Consider the following 18180-nt stretch of genomic DNA (forward strand, 5'->3'; position numbering starts at 1 on the left):
ATTTTTAGTCTGTAATCTTAGTAGTAAAAACTGTCAAATTGGAAATATTTACGTCAGCCACGTTGGAAGTGCCAACTCGGTGTTTTTATGGTGAATATTTGAAGATTTCTTTGTAATTACACATGTTCTAGTTAGAAAAATATTTTATATCGTTCCAAACTTTCATTGATTATTTATATCTGATAATTTTAGTTATTGAGACCGTGTATTTTCTATCAATAGAGGTGACATAATTCCAAAGAACATTAGTCTCCGGTTTGTTTGTCATATAAGTTACTGTTAGTTGCAGTGAAATAGTGGCTTAAAAATGAAGATTAAGGAGCTGAAGAGGACGGTGAATGTGAGCTGGTCGCCAGCGGAGCAGCATCCGATCATGCTGGCTGCCGGTACGGCGGCTCAGCAAGTCGATGCGTCCTTCAGTTCAAACTCCTTCCTGGAACTCTATTCATTGAACTTGGAGGAACCCGGCATGGATTTAGAATTGAAGTCCAGTCTGCAAACACAACATAAGTAGGTGTTTCATTCATAACTATTTACATTATCTCAATGATTCGGTCGAAAACATATATTTATTGAAGAAGTGTTCAATTAAATTTAGTCCGTACACTGTATTTGAATAAATGTACATAACAAAAAACTTAACTCAATGTATTATATTTATATTCAAGTTTTTTTTTCATATGTAAAAGAAGGTAATAAAAACTTTTTTATTCACATACTCTTTTCAACACATTTGTTTATATTCATCAGACTGATAGTAGATTAGCACAGAAGGCAAAAAAGAAATGGATTTAGATAATAATTATAATGCAAGTAGCTAAAGTCATATTTTTGTTGATTTTGTATGTTTATAATAAAATTTTTATTATACATTTTGAATTAAATTAATAATTCTAATGCCTAATTTTCTTATTATCGTTGTTGACTGCACAAAAAATTTACTGTCATTTAAATACTTTATTCTGAAAATATGGTCAACAGGCTACATTCACATTTCCTTGTCAATTAACATAAATGCAGTTTTTATTCAACAGTATATTACTACTATTATATGTGTATGTACTCAGGCATTGATATATTCCCATTGCTATGATCTAATGGTTGAGAATTTTGGGATCAGAATATTCAACAAATTTGGAATAAAAAAAAGGACTGTTCCTATTGGAAATTTCTGGGGAAAACTTTAAAGTATAAAATCATATGTCTAGCGGTAAATAAAAGTTAGTCTTTAGTTAAATGCTCTTAGCAGAACAGTTGTTTTGAGCTGGTCTTAGCTGCAGCATCTAGTATTAAAAGAGTCCTAATTATAATTAATGTTCACCAGGACACATCACCAAAAGAAGGATAAAAAATATTTATATTTATATTAATGTTTCCAATTTTAAATGTGCGTTCTAAGCAGTTCAGCTATGATCATAGAAATTGTATAGCATGGATGCACAGACCGCGGCCCGACGGTCAAATACTGGTAGCCTGCCGACAGCAAAAATAATTTGTATTCTATTCCAGAATAAAATATAAAAAATTAATTACCTTCACTTCTGGCCATCGGCCCGCCATCAGTTCATGATTTGCCCGAGTGGCCCCTAGTCTTAATAAGTCTGTGCAACCATGTTGTACAGCATAATGCTTCTTATAATCTCCAACTGCATGTTTACACTTCATGTTCAAGGATTCAGTGTCATTTTCGTGCGAGTCCTAGTCTGGGACCAATCCATCACAAAGCTGGATGACCTTTAGGTCTTAAGTTATGAACTCTATTCTGGACGAGTTATTTCATAGTGTCATTAATCATTTTGATGTAATATTGATACATAAAAAATTAATGTGTCCAACAATTTGAAATATACATAAATTTATTTGCAGATTTCAAAAGTTGGTGTGGTCAGGGGCTGGAGTGGTTGTTGGAGGATGTGATGGTGGTCTGCTCCAGTTTTATAACTCGGAGAAGTTGTTGAGCAATTCAGGAGATGCACTTGTTGGGAGTAGTTCAAAGCACAGTGGTAAGTCATATAGCCTTTTAAATTGTCCAGATTCTTAATAGCCAATATTGATAACTATCAAGCTCTCTACCGTCCCTCTTAGGAAAATATATTAAAAAATATTGAATTTTTCATGTGATATAAAAGCTCTTTAACATACTTACTAAAAGCAAAGACTAGGTCAGTTTGTAATCTATGTCAGTATACTGGTATGGTTGTCATTTCATTATTTTTGTTTATATGTGCTGATTTACTAATTATGTCTCTCTTCACATTCCATTATCATCATTTTAGCAATTAGTTGTCCATTATTATTCATAGCTCTACCCTAGAGATTTCCAATAGGACTGGTAGAAATTGGCCCGTGGATTGGACCCTTCCATTCCAATAAATCAATTCCAATGAAGCTGAAAAAGCCTTCCAGGCTGACAGCGAATACATCAGAAATCACTTCAGAAACAGTAGTGGTGTGATTGGATGTCATTGTGTAATAATATAATCATAATTATTTCATCTGATGTCCACTGCTGGTCATAGGCTTTAACAAGGCCATCTTCCCACCCTGTAGTTGGATATCCTATGATGCACTCCCTGGTCCATGGACTCTACTTGAGAGACTTGAGATTCTAGCGGCCATTTTTTATGTGTTATATGGCCTGCGCATCTGCCAACTTGCTGCACTATGTTTACATTGGTTTTATCTATGAATCTCCTCATTCCCAAATGAATGTTGTAGAGTAATCTTGAGCATAAACATCCTTGTGGTTTCTTGAACAACCGCAAACTTGCTATGTAACTTCTCCCAAATAATCTGGTGTGTGTTGTGGTTTTGTTGTGCATATTTATACCTTAATTTACATGTGAGGATAGTTTTTGCAAGAAAGAAAATTTTAAAAGTAGTGAGGGAAATTCTTAAAAATTACTGTTCAATTTTATACTAAAACTGTTATTGCAAGACATAAAATAATATCTTTTAATACTAGAACATATTTATGTATGTTTTTTTTTCTATACAACTGTGACTGGCTTAAATTTTATAAGAATCTTTGTCTGGTATGAAAATCCAAATTAAAAAATTATTCTGTAATTATAACCCATTGAGGAATGTCAATGATTGCCATTTTAACCTATATTATGAGTAACTTTATCTCTATTGGTCAGTCAACATTTATTTTTTGATAACATTATCTGCAGCCAGTTTCCCGAACATTGAATCATTGTCAAATCTCATTTGAACTATTATTTAATAAATGTTTTTCTCAACAAAGTTTAAATAACTTAGCTGCTAGGCAATGAAGTCAATAGGGTCATTTATTGGAAGCACAGGAGTCTTTGCAGGAAATTTTCAATCAACTTGGTATTCTTACAGTTGCATCACAATATATCTATAATAATGTTCAGCTTGTTTGTCAGTGATAAATACAGTATTTATATTAGGAATTAAATTAGGCTATATACTCCTAGTTCGTCTTCAATAATTAAATAAATCATTTATGGCACAAGATATACATATGTACAATAAAATTCTACAATTTTAGATCTGCCACTGGAGAGATTTAAAAGTAATATTAAAAAAGAGTGTAATTATTGTATCAAAGAATACTACACCAATGTTAATATAATAAATGTTGATGTTCTCTCAGAAAGCTAATTATTGTCAAGCGCTCTATAAAACTATATTTGTAAAGAGCAACTGTTGAGTTTCTCACCGGTTCTTCTCAGCAGAACTGCCTTCCGTCTACATTGTATTTTGACGGTTATTAAATGCATATAATAGTCTATTTGAACAAAGCACGTCTTCATTTTGATACCTGCTTTTTGTACATATAAAAACTTGGTACACCATTTAAACATGGTTTTTTATTATAGACGAAAAACCTTTAAAGGAAGGGGTGAAAGTATAGGTCATTTGCTGTTAATTAATATATGGTACACCCTACCCAGAAATCTGTGATTCCAGAAATAATAAATAATGTAATGAAATTATAGTAAAAAAGTGATTTTTAATTCGAATTTCTAGATATTACAATTAGTTCTTGTTTATCTGTCCTTGCAGACTGTACTGCCAGAAGTTACTGGTCTGTAAATTCCAATAGACAAAAAAAAATAATGTAACATATTTCCATGTTATCAGTTCATACAGAGGTGATTGCAAATTCATGCCATTGGTTTAAAGCATAGTTCCCCAAACTTTTTTGTGTCGTAGATCCCTTGCCATGTTTTTCCTTGTCAGGTAGACTTCCTACTTACCTGATATTGATTTCACGTAAATTTCTAACTGTAGTTAAGTTTAGTGTTAAAAACTTAAAGTAAAAACACATGTTAATTTATACATTTATTAATTGAATTTAAATTAAACTCAAAATAAAATGTTGTATCTTTTATGTAACATATATGTAACATTTAATAAACATAAAATAAACTATAAATAAAATAACATAAGCAATAAGTCAATATTTTTAGTGAGAAGGATGAATCTGATGCTTTAATAATAAATTATCAACATTTGGCGTCAATTTTGTAAGGGTTAATCTGAAATCTCCTCGGCTAATGATGTCCAGTCTGTTACTTTATATTATTATTTATAAATAATGTAAATGTTTTGATATTATAAGATAGCATGATGTAAGTAAAAGGTACTATCATTGTATGTATTGAGATCCACTATTGTGGACCCCCATATTCATTCATTTCATGGACCCCCAAATTTTTTTTCGCTGATGTAGACCCCTTGCAGGTTGTCATAGACCAGTGGTTCTCAACCTTTTTTCACCTGCGGCACATTTTTAACTATTCTGAAATCTGGCGGCACATAAAGAAAAAAAACCAACAGAAGTTTTTTTGTTGGCATGACAAACTGAATAAAAAGAACCATAAAAATTGTATTATATGTAAATAATCTAAAAATACAACAAAATGGCCAGTTTTCTTAACGATATAAAATTAAAAGCTAATTAACTAAACTACTTTAATGAGAAATTTGAGCTTGATGTTTTTCGATAATTTCATTTATATTTGGTCGTAAAAATGACAATGCTACTCTCATATCGTCTTCTACATTTAACAACCTTGATCTTTTTTTAGTTTTAATATTGGCTAATGCTGAAAATCCGAATTCGCACAAATAAGATGTGGAAAATTGTAATAGAATATTTAAAGCTTTTCTAGATAAAAGTGGATAGATGCATCTGATTTTTATCCAAAATGTATTAAGTGATTCTTCAGAATGTTTTAAAATTAAATCTCGATTAGTTGAAAGCAAAATAAGCTCTTCTTCTTCATTTAAAGTTAACTCAAATACAGCAGTGTCCGTAATTAGAAATGGGTTACGAACCCAATCAAACTTATTAATATCCAATTCCGGGAAATAATAAACAATTCTCTCCTCTAATGTTGTCAAATGATCAAGAACAATTTGTTTAATAATTTTATACCCGTCTTTAGGAACTGATTCGAACTTTTCTAAATTACCTTCTTGGGCTTTCTTTTTCCATAAAGAAATTTGTCTTTTTAACCCCACCAACTTATCAGTTGAATTTAAAATATTTTCATTTGAACCTTGCATACTTGAATTAATACTGTTAAAAATGACAAAAATATCTGACAAATAAGCAAGTTTCGTTGTCCATGTTAAATCTTCTAATATTTCAACAAATTCAATATTATTATTTTGTTCAAAAAAAGCTTTCATTTCCTTTTTTAATTTTAAAACCCGAGATAAGACTTTTCCTCTGGATAGCCATCTTACTTCAGTATGGAGTAGCAAAGATTCATACTTGGACTCCATTGCTTTACATAGTTCCTTGAATAATCTGTTTTTCAATGGTCTTGATTTTATGTAATTTACCATTTTAACACATTGCTCCAAAACTATCTTTAAATCTGGTGACAGGAACTTTGTTATAAGAGCTTCTCTATGCAAAAAACAATGTGTAACTATTATATTTTGATTCAATTCTTTTACATAAGATACAAATCCTTTAATATGCCCGGTCATTGAGGGTGCACCATCTGTGCAAATTCCAATACAAAAATTCCAAGAGACATTTGTTTTTTCTAGATATGAATTAATTACTTCAAAAATATTTTTCCCGGTTGTAAAATTTGACAGCTCCCGACAACATAAAAATTGATTTATAATATCATCTTCATAGATAAATCTAACAAATGCAATTAACTGAGAATTTCCTGTGATGTCGGTGGTTTCATCTATTTGTATTGCAAAAAAGGAATTTTGAAGATTTTTTGTAGTATTCTGCTCGATATTTTCTGATAGATCTTTTATCCTGCGATGTATAGTGTCATTAGAAAGGGGTATTTTGGAAATTTCAACATCGGCTGATTCACCAATCATCGTTTTGACTATTTTACGGCAAGCAGGTAATATAATTTCTTCTGCTAAATTATGGGGCTTCAATTTTACTGCGATCAATTCCGCGATTTCATAAGAAGCAAACTGAGCTTTTTCGGACACACAAAATTGTTTTTTAAAATTTTTTCCTTGTTTTACTTTTGTTGAAAGATACGTTTTAAAATAGTTCTTATCTTTGGTTGATAAAGAGGGATGATTGGTAACCAAGTGACGAAGAAGTTTGCTAGGAACCATAGCACTATTTGATAATTTTAAATTGCATATAATACATTCTGGGACTACTATGTTATTTTCTAACGATGAGGTGAATCCAAATCTTAAAAAATTGTCGTTATATTTTCTAGGAATTATATACTTTTTTAAAATAGAACTATTTTCACTTAAAACAGAGGAACACTCATTACTTTGGTCGTATATGTCATCATTATTGTTACTTGCATCATCATCATCATTATTCTTTTTTTTCTTTATCCATTTGTCCATTTTTAAGGGGTCTGAAAAAAACAAAAAAAATACTGTCAAAAAAATCGAAGAATATATAAATTTAAATTTATAAATATACAAATTCTGTAACCATTTGTAATTTATGGAAATGAAAAATATAACCCTTATGAAGTTATATAACTTTCACACAAATACAATTTTTAATGCATAAAATCGAATTTTATTTAAATAATTGCTGCCATTGTATTCGTGAAACAATTTAGCAGCAAACCTCGGGATTTTTTTAGATATAAACAGCAAACTTTTTTAATTACAGAAATATTCATCGAATGGAATAAAATCTGAAAAGTCTTAGATATTGTAAATCAAAGAATACGTGCATTGCAAAGTCAATATACCTCCTATTTTTTTATCGAAACTACATGCCAACAAATTAATAAGGATACGAATCAAATACTTTTCTAATTTTACAAAGGGTAGATTAGTATTACAATGGAAAATCATGTAAATTTAAAATATCACACAAACAACATGCTCATTTTGAAAAAGACAAGTGTGGTAGACTTGAGACAATTTTTAATACATAAACATGACTTTATCATAATTAGGGATTAAGAAAAGCGTTTTGTAAATTAAATATAATTAGCTGGTTCAATATATAAATATTTACGTTGAATATTTTTTTTTGTATATGTGTTATATATATTTTAAATTTTTCGCGGCACATTTTTAAAATCTCGCGGCACACAAAAGTGCCGCGGCACATGGGTTGAGAATCACTGTCATAGACCCTTAGGGATCGATATAGACCATTTTGGTAATCACTGGTTTAAAGCTTTATGTTTGTACATTCACCCATTTAAAGGCTTTATACATGTAATCACTCTTTATACCTTTTAGGATGAACAGCAAAGAACATAATTTATTTTCAACTGTACAATCATTTTTGAACCTATTTTATTTGACATAATTTTGTTTACCCACAGGTCATGTATCAGCTCTCGATATAAACCCATATCAAAGGAACCTGCTCGCATCGGGAGCTTCAGAGAGTGAGATCTTCATTTGGGACTTGAACAACACCAGTCAACCTATGGCACCAGGCAACAAGAACCAACCGTATGATCATGTGCAGGGTCTGGCTTGGAATCAGCAGGTAATTTTAAAATTTTAAAATTAACAATGGATTGTCTTGTTTCAAAGGGCTTGCTCAACCAAGTGTCACTGCACTCATTTTGGGTCAGGGGCAGCAAACCCTTGATGTCGTCGGCTCTATATCTACGCAAAAGAATGTGGACTCTGTCACACAACTAGTTACAGTTATCTGTCTCGCTTGAACAATAGCATAACAGGGTTTTTTCGATACTGTACTTAATTTACATAATTACACATTTATGACCATATAGGGCTATATTAAGCTCACAAAATGTTGGATGTTTTTTTATGATCGCTTTGACAATTACATATGTATTTATATGTACACAAAATTTTAATAACGAATAGGTAATATATGTTACACCTGATTAAATAATTTTCTTTTAAACAATTACTTGACTACTCAGTATTCTTAATCGTAAATTTAATACAATAACAAGAGTAATATCACATCTGTGTACACTAAACTCATTTTTACACACTAGATAAGTTCCTTGGTAAACATTGTTAAAAAAATATATTTTCCCCAAAAAAATTTGTGCAAGAAGTAATAATGAAATACACATTATAAAAGTATTTATAAAACTAAATCAATAATCAATATAATTAAATATTTATAAAAAAAAATTTAAGTCATACATGAAAATTTAGTTAATAAATTCAGAATATTAAAATTCATATTTAAATTAGGAATAGAAATAAATTTTGCAACCAACAAAAAAGCTATCATCAGTCGTATATGTACAGTAGTACAACATAGGGTGGACATAGGAGGTTACCATATCACCTAATTGTATTTTGTTGCATTAAAGATAAGTTTCTGTGAGACATTGTCAAAATTACAATTAACTAGACTAGAGATAACTATGTAAGAAAAGGACTAAACACAGAGTCTAATCACTAATCGGTGTAACATAACTCCTGAAGATGCCCTGTGGAGGGGTGAAACACGTGTTGAGTGGTTTAACGATGGCAGTTGTGTAACTCGCATTGTTTGCCGCATACGCATTTATCAGCGGGCTAGCGGGCGGTGCACTTTGTTGCACGACTACCACTGCATGTGCGGAAGTGGCTAAATATTGGTCCTTTTCTTACTTAGAATGGACTTCCTCAAGGTAACGCCTGATTCCATTAAATATAGAGATAACTATGCTAGAACAAAAATTTATGAAAAAAGTCTTCCTAAAAAGCCTTTTTATTTTTAATTAGATGCATAACAGCAACATGTAGACAGGGGTATAACTATCATTTAATAAAAATTCTAGAATTAATGATAATAATTGAATTGTAAGAAAAATTGAATTTTGTTTTCAGGTGCAACACATTTTGGGTTCAACATTTGCGAACAGATGCGTTGTATGGGATTTAAGAAAGAATGAACCTATTATGAAACTTAGGTGAGATATGATACCCATATTTAACTGAAGGGGATATGTTCCTCATTTTTAATAAAGGCGATATATAGCCAATATTTTGATGAAGGCCATATATTTCCCATATTTTAATGAATGCCCCAAATTCCCCATTTTTTAATTAAGGCGATTTATTTCCAATATTTTAATCAAGGCGATATATTCCTCATTTTTTAATGAAGGCAAGAAATTCCCCATTTTTAATGAAGGCGATATATTCCACATATTTTAATGAAGGCGATATATTCTACATATTTTTCTACAGAAAAAGCTTCATTCGTTAGTGAATGCCCCATGGCTGATATGATGATAATAGTTTTACTGAAGATTACACACAGTATTACATTGTGTTCTATATATAATAAAATCAAGAAAATTCGAAATATCTAGTTTGAACCATTTGTTTATCAAGGAAATTATCTGTATATGCATGCGATTTCCACCTATATATTGACTCATCACAATATATCTGAAACTATAAGACATAGAGATTTGATATTTTGGTAGAAATTTTACTTTCGCTTAGTAGAGTTCTGCTAAGAATGGGTTTCACAACACCCGCAATGGGATTAAAGGATGTTCCTTAGTTCACGGTTGAGGGACGGTTATACATATATACAGGGTGTTTTGTTATAAAAACCTTAAAGTTCTGAATATATCGCTCATAAACAGTTTATAATGGTTACAGAAACAATATATAATGTGAGTAAAAGTGATTAAATTCGGAATAAAATATAATAAAGTTAGTTATTGTTTACTGTCTGTCCTTGTAGAGTTTTTTTTTTCTATGGACCTTGCTGTTGGTAGCCCCTCGTACCCCCGTTTTGTTTGGGACAGGGACTTTATTTACAAATAATTTTTTAAGGTTTTTTTCTTTATTCTACACTCACTTTCATTCTTCTCAATTTCTTTTATTCTTTCTTTTTATCCTTCACAACATCTTGCAATTTTTTTTTGCTCTTTCATCCCTTCTTGCTTTCATCGTCTTCCTTTCTTCATCTTTTTTACTCATAGGTGGCTAGGTAAAATTTTTATTTCTAATCTTTATTTTATTCTTACCTTTTTTTACATTATCTTTTGATATTACATTTGTTTAGATTAGACTTTTTAATACATTAGAGTCTTGTCTTACATTCTATTATTATTTAATAAGTTCTTTTACATGTGCCTTGTAGAGTTTACTGTAGTTTACTGTCTGATGTTATTGGTCTGTCTTATTCCAATAGAAAAGATATATTAGTGTCACGTATCTCTGAGTGATCACTTTATATAGTGTACAAAGTACATGCATTTTGATTTTATATTTGCTTTTTAATGGACATGCATTATTTTTAATAAAAGAAATTAGTGTTCTATTAGACCTTGATCGCTTGGCTTTATTTGTCGTCCCCGGGGCGCTGTTAATTTTGGCAATCACATTGACATTTTCATTTTGCATATTGCATAATTATTGACATTTTGACATTTTGCATTGACGTTCAATATACAGGATGATTGGAAATAGGTGTAAGCATTAATTTTCTATGAGATATGCAATATATTTACTCGTTTAAAGATTTTGCACCAATAACCAAGTATGTATAATAGTTAAGATCTGTAGAGTAGTTTCGGAGTCCATATGGGTAGAATTAAAATTGAACTATAAATTTAATTGCAGCGATTCGCAATCGCGTACGCGATGGCGTTCCCTAGCCTGGCACCCGTCGGTGGCCACCCAGCTCTGCATCGCATCTGAAGATGATCAAGTACCCGTCATCCAGCTATGGGATCTCAGGTGAACTTTCTTGATACTTTTTTATTTCATATCATATCTTTAGGTTTGTTATTGCAAACGTTCTGGTTTTCCACTATTTGCGTTGGGGTCAGTTTTAATCTTACTTTCAGCTGATGGACACCCACTTCAAGGCACAGGCATGGGGTCTGTGCTGCCTATATCCAGCGACTTCCTGCAACTTATCTATTGTCGGTCTAGTGGAGGGCCTACCCTCGTCGCGTCTACCGGCCCGTGGTGGTCGCTCGAGAACCTTTTGGCCTCTACTGCCATCGGCTGCACGAGTGATGTGCACTGCCAACTGCCACTTCCCTGACCACATTTAGCGACTTCCTGCAACCTTATCTATTGTCGGTCTAGTGGAGGGCCTACCCTGGTCGCGTCTACCGGCCCGTGGTCGTCACTAGAGAACCTTTTGGCCCCTACTGCCATCGGTTGCACGTGCCATGTGCACCGCCCACTAACTATGTTGATTCAATCTAGCTTAGAATTTTCCAACCTTTTTTTTTGTCATGTTCCATCCCCGCTTTTCTAAAATTCTTACGACTCCTGTGTGACATGGTTAAACTCGTGTCGAGTCTAATTTCAAATTGTCTCCTCAATATAATTGCCATCGCGTTGGGAAACACTGATCTAGCCTGTCCAACTCGCCAAAATTGGCAGAAGAGTTGGCGATCGAAGTGTGGTACTAAGAGGATACTGCTGTCCACTTTCTAAAAACTTCTTTCTTCAAGACCTGTGATAAAGTCGCCAAGATTTAAAAAGTACTTTATTATAAAGTACATAATGTTGATTTTAGAACAAACGTTTAATATGTTAAAGGCTTGCTGCCTCACCCCTGGTCACACTGGAGGGTCACGAGAAGGGAGTGATGTCGTTGTCGTGGTGCCGACAGGATCCTGATCTTCTGCTCTCCGCTGGCAAAGATGGCCGTCTTATTTGCTGGAATCCAAATAACACTAAACCGGTGAGTATCCTTTTGTATCCGTTTTTCATCATCCTTTATATTGTGATGATGAAAATATTTACTTATTTGCCGCTAGAGCAGTTGTTAAGTAAAAATTATTACTTGAAGTCTTTTGACTTCAAAACATAAGGAAATCAAGGTCATTTAAATCATTCTTAGTATATTTATCAACCGTGAAATCTATATCGAGATGTACATGGTAAATATCGCCTATGCATGCACACTGGCAATTGTATGTTTATAAAATCGATTAAACCGTCTTTAAGAAGTTAAATACGATTGAATTGTATGTAACACGATATGTGGGGTAACATGAAAGCTTCATAAGACTTCATATGAGGGCTTCATACGACTTCATATGTAACTTTCTACAACTTTATATGAGGGTTTCAAATGATTTCATATGAGGGCTTCATAAGACTTCATATGAAGGCTTCATACGACTTCAAATGCGAGATTTATAACATTTCATATGAGGGCTTTATATGATTTCATACGAGGAATTCATACAACGTCATATGAAGGATTTATAACACTTCATATTAACGAGATTGTGTAACGCGTTTTCCTATAACGCGAATCTTAACTGTTATAGGGGGTCAGATGATTTCTATTTCTATAATTTCTTTATTGGCATCTCGCATAATTTTTCGCAATTTTAATTTTTTACATTACACAATTTCATTTATAATTTTCATTTGAAAATAAATATGAATTTTATTTGCAATTAAATTGTTATTCATGACTGTATTTTATCCTTATTATAATTAATTTTTATTTTGTTTTATTACATTATTTGCCTTTTTAAAATATCGCTGGAACTATGAGTCCCATCATTTATGATGAGGAAGGAGATATTGCTGGTGGTGATTTTTTATTCTCTCAACGCTATCTAATATATCTCTCTTTGTCTTCCGTATACGGCAAGTGATAACCTGTATATATTGCGACTGTGATGAATAAAATGTTTGTTTTTGTAATCATCAGGGTGGAGAGATAGTGGTGGAAGTCAGCCACCAGTCGGCGTGGATGTTCGATGTGTCTTGGTGTCCTCGGAACCCGGCGCTGATCGCAAGCGCATCATTCGAGCAGCAGGTCGCCGTCCACGCGCTGCTCGCAGCACCGCACACACAGCCGGTCAGTGTCTACTGTTAGCTGTTACAATTATCTCTCTCTCTCTCTTACTTAATTATCTCTCTCTCTCTCTTACTTAATTATCTCTCTCTCTCTCTTACTTAATTATCTCTTTCTCTTACTTAATTATATATCTCTCTCTTACTTAATTATATCTCTCTCTCTTAATTATCTCTCTCTATCTTACTTAATTATCTCTCTCTCTTACTTAATTATCTCTCTCTCTCTCTTACTTAATTATCTCTCTATTTACGATAGGCGTTTAAGAAAAATTCCGGTCATCCAGAGAGCAATGGGGAGGATGAGTAACTTTGCTTCGAGATGGAATTAGAAATGAGGATATCTCGAACAATTGTTCTTCTGAAGTATTAGAGGGTGGCGAACACCGCTTGTGAAATCGACATCATTCGAGGTCGAAAGGTTCTCGAGTGGCGACCACGAGTAGATAGACAAGAAGTCAGTAGGGGAGACCTAAGGTCAAGGTCGTGGGAGATCTTTGGATTCGAAAGCCCAGGTCTGGTCATCGAGGCGATATTTGGGGAAGGCCCGTGTTCAGGTTCCCCCAGGCAATCCTTTGCACTGCACCCTCAAACCATTTGAATCTGCGATCTTCAAGATGAGTGACAGTCTAAGCCGAGATCCTCTTATCGGGGGTCTTTGGACTAGCTGGGTCACTCCATGAGGCACCTGGCTAAGCGATTTAACAGCTAGCAGCTGCATCCGGTACTACAATATAATGTAGTGTCCCGAGCTGAGGTTTCCAGAGAAGCTATAGAACTCTTCTACTCTTAAACAGGTCTTAGGTTTTTTTATGACCCCGCTATTGGGGGCCTCTCGTACCCCTATTTATGGTGGAACAGGGACTTTATTTGCAATTTAATTTTTCGCATGAGTTTTTATTTTGTCTCTCTTCTTTCATATTTTACTCTCTCTTTTGGTCTATTATCTATCTTTCATGCTACATTTCAACTTTCTTACCCTTTTGCTCTGTTATCTATCATTCTTTCCTTTTTTCTTTTTACATTTCACATTTTTATTCTACATTTTTACTTATTTTCTATAATACATTATATATCACATTTGAGTTTAATTTTATCACATTTCTTATTGTATATTTGGATTTTTATTTTTTTTGTTTAACGTTTTTAACTATTATCTTGCAACAAGCGAGGAATTCTTTCCTAGTTTCCTTTCCGCCTATCAAGGAGGCTATTGTCTCCTCCCTGATTTTACCGCCAGACCGGCACTCGAATTCAAGCCGGAGTCCCCCGAATGCGGGATCAGGTCTTAGGTTAAAAGTCATCTGTCTCCTTATATATATATATATATGATTGAACAGAGTGCACAGAACCAAAGCAACATGCTGGAGTCATTCGGCGGTGCGGTCTCGTTGGGCGCGCTGCCCAGCGTGGCCCGATCTGCGCCTGCGCAACCGCCCCCACAGCCCACGCGTGCGCCGCGGTGGCTGCGTCGCCCAGCAGGCGCTCGTTTTGCGGTAACTATTTAAACCTCGTAACTACTTGACTTGCTACCGAAATTTGTCGCAATTAATTTAAATTATTTTAAGGCAAGGTTATTCAGGGGGGGTGATACGTACCTAATCAAAGGTTTCACAAATAATTCGTCCGCGTGAAGTTTAACAAAGAAATTTTTTTTTATTTTCGTTTAATAATTTTTGAAAATAAAAGGTGGCCTAAATTACTCCTTATTACATCAGCTACCTCCCAGTATGAGTCCAGTAACAACCATTTCGGTAATTGGCTGGAACAGACAGACAGATGAAAACTTAAAAAAATGTAATCTAATATATAAAATTCTCGTGTCACGGTGTTCGAACTTGAACTCCTCTGAAACGGCTTGACCGATTTTTACCAAATTTTATATGCGTATTCAGTAGGTATGAGAATCGGCTACTATCTATTTTCTATACCCCTAAGTGATAAAGGTTGTTCACACATAAAAATTTTTTTTTATTTTTTAAACGAAATATTTTGTTTTTATTTTTTTATGGTACAGCATACAAGAATACATACAACCATAAATTTTCACCCCTCTACGATCAACCCTTATTTTTTATTTGTAAATTAAAATATCAATTTTTTTTGCAAAACAACGTTTACGGGATCAGCTAGTTTTACTATATATACCGTATATATATTCATAAGCATGTAGTAAAATTATAAACTATTTACAATTTTATTTATTTATATACATTTAAAGGTTTGCTTAGTTAATTTACAAGTACCATTATCCACTAAAAAGTATAAAAAAAAGATAAATGATAAATGTGTATTTATGGCGCTAAAACATGGTTTAACCCTGTGCCTATTTGGCGACATAGACACTGCAATGAACAGGTCTATGTACAAGATTCCTCTATCAGACGAAATGAGATGAAAATGATGATCTGAAGATGAAAGTGATCATATTGGTTAGATCAGTGATTCTCAACGTGGTCTACATCGACCCCTAGGAATCTATGACAATCTGCAAGGGGTCTACGTCAGCGAAAAAAAATTAGGGGTCCATGAAAAGAAAATGGGGGTCCACGATAGTGGATCTCAACACATACACTGATAGTACGTATTTTCTTACATCATACCATCTTATAATATCAAAACATTTACATTATTTATAAAAGTACCTATGAAGTAAAAAAATTATTATATATGTTTGTAAAATTGTGTAAGTTATAGGATGTTGGTATTCGCTTTGTGGTCGCAATACATTTTGAACTTGTAAAAAAATGAGAGTCGCAGTCTCAGAGCTTCGCTACTTTGCACTGACTAGGAAATCAATATCAGGTAAGTAGGGGTTCTACCCTACACGGAAAAACATGGCAAGGGTTTGGGACCGCCAGGATCTAAAGAAAGAGTGGAGACCATAGATTGACAAGCATAGAGTTCAGAAAAAATAATTCAATTTGTCAAGACATTCCGAAGTTTCAATTTTTATATGAACAAACACATTTTATATTACATCTTCTCTTTCAGTTCGGCGGCAAGCTGGTGACCTTCGACAAATGTCCTCAAGAGACCTCCCAGAGGATGGTTTACATTAGCCAGGTAATATAGCACAATATTTATATATACTATATATATACTAGCTGTCATGATAGACTATGCTGTCAGAAGTTATTGACATATCTTTTGGCAGGCATACAGTTTTAACCCTTAATAGCCTGATTTACGAAAGTGATTTTTTTTATATTACTGTGTTAGCTTGAGGGTCTTGATGAAGGGAAAATAGTTTTTATTTTATTTCATTGGAAAGAATATTATACAACGGTAAAATTCGTACAGCCAACCTATAAAAAAAAACTAATAGTAATGTGAACATTCGGTTTAAAAGATTGGTATCAAAATTGAAACTCTAGGCTATTAAGGGTTAAACGAAATGTCAAACGTGAGAAGTTCTACGCCAATTGTCACACGTTCGAATTTCAAAAGAAACAGTCAAACGCACGAAGTTCAAAGCTGACTGTCAAACGCGCAATATTCGAAGCGAACTGTCATATGTTCGAATTTAAAAGCGAACTCAAACGCACGAAGTTCAAAGCGAAACGCATGAAGGTCAAAGCAATGTCAAGCGCGGGAAGTTAACCGTGAACTGTCACAGGTTCGAATTTTAAAAGAAACAGTCAAATGCACGAAGTTCAAAGCTAACTGTCAAACGCGCAAAGTTCGAAGCGAACTATCATATGTTCGAATTTCAAAGCGAACTCAAACGCACGAAGTTCAAAGCGAAACGCACAGAGTTCAAAGCAAACTCAAACGCGGGAAGTTCACTGTGAACTGTCATACGCGCGAATTTCAATCAGAACTTTCATTCTTGCGAATTTCAAAGTGAACTCTCAAATGCAAGAAGTTAAATTATCAAAAGCGCATAGTTCGAATAAAAAATATATGTTCAAAAATATTTCAAGATTCTGCGCAATTTTCTTTTTTCCTTTCTGAAAAGTGTAAGGATAATTATGTAAAAATTTTAATGATTTTAGTAGTCTAGGCTGAAGGAAATTGTTATTTTAATAATGTAGTTTTTTATTTTTAATGGAACGGAACAACCTGTAATGACATATGTCATGTGTCAACACTGCTTCCCCTACTACTGTTTGCATTTTCTCATTTGTGAGGTTGCGAAATGGACAATGAATAGAGAATAAACCTTTTATTTTGATACAGAATGTTCACATATTTCTAAAGAAATACGCAATTAATTTTTAAACATATAGTTTGATATTCTTCTAGGCTTATCTTAATCCTTTTTTTCAGGTGGTCAGCGATCCGGAGATCGTGGAGAAAGCGGCTCAGTTGGACAATGTGTTAAGTCTGACATTGAGCAGGGAGCCTGGGGCAACGGAGAAATTGGCAGAGTGAGTTATCAATTACAGAGGATTTATGCAAACCTCTCTGATACCCTGACCTGTACCCCGCTGAATGTGGGTGTACTTCTAGACTTTCTTCTTCTATCATCTGTCATATGTCAGACATTGTCATTGCATTATTTAGACCAGAGTTCCCCAAACGTTTTGTCGTTTGTTGTAGACCCCTTGCTATGTTTTTCCGTGTTGGGTAGACCCCCTACTTACCTGATATTGTTTTCCTGTAAATTTCTAAATGTAGTGAACTTTAGTGTTAAAAACTTAAAGTAAAAACACATGTTAATTTACACATTTATTAATTGAATTTAAATTAAAACTAATCAAAATGAAATTTTGTATATGTTATGTAAAATATACGTAACATTAAATAAACATAAAATAAACTATAAATAAAATAACATAACCAATAAGTCAATATTTTTAGTGAGAAGGATGAATGATGATGCTTTAATAATAACATTATCAACATCATCAACACTTGGCGTCAATTTTGTAAGGGTTAGTCTTAAATCTCCTCGGCTAATGACGTCCAGTCTGTGGACCTCCATTTTCATTTCATGGA

General features: G+C 33.4%; 1 protein-coding gene across 1 annotated transcript in view; it reads left to right on the forward strand.

Moving 5' to 3' along the window:
- The first annotated feature begins 39 nt into the window (after positions 1–39).
- The window catches only part of Sec31 (secretory 31), a 36039-nt gene continuing 17898 nt past the window's right edge, over positions 40–18180 (forward strand). Inside the window, exons 1-11 of the mRNA XM_068761998.1 lie at positions 40–90; positions 284–510; positions 1867–2003; positions 7785–7954; positions 9268–9350; positions 11023–11139; positions 11959–12103; positions 13091–13240; positions 14577–14732; positions 16231–16302; positions 17509–17609. Coding sequence (XP_068618099.1) covers positions 308–510; positions 1867–2003; positions 7785–7954; positions 9268–9350; positions 11023–11139; positions 11959–12103; positions 13091–13240; positions 14577–14732; positions 16231–16302; positions 17509–17609 — 1334 coding nt within the window. The 5' untranslated portion in view covers positions 40–90; positions 284–307. The remainder of the gene's footprint in view (positions 91–283; positions 511–1866; positions 2004–7784; positions 7955–9267; positions 9351–11022; positions 11140–11958; positions 12104–13090; positions 13241–14576; positions 14733–16230; positions 16303–17508; positions 17610–18180) is intronic.

The sequence above is a fragment of the Battus philenor genome, unplaced genomic scaffold, assembly GCF_028537555.1.
Source record: "Battus philenor isolate CCGP_79_NKW_IND1 unplaced genomic scaffold, ilBatPhil1.0.hap1 SCAF_15, whole genome shotgun sequence".
Classification (NCBI taxonomy): Eukaryota; Metazoa; Arthropoda; class Insecta; order Lepidoptera; family Papilionidae; genus Battus; species Battus philenor.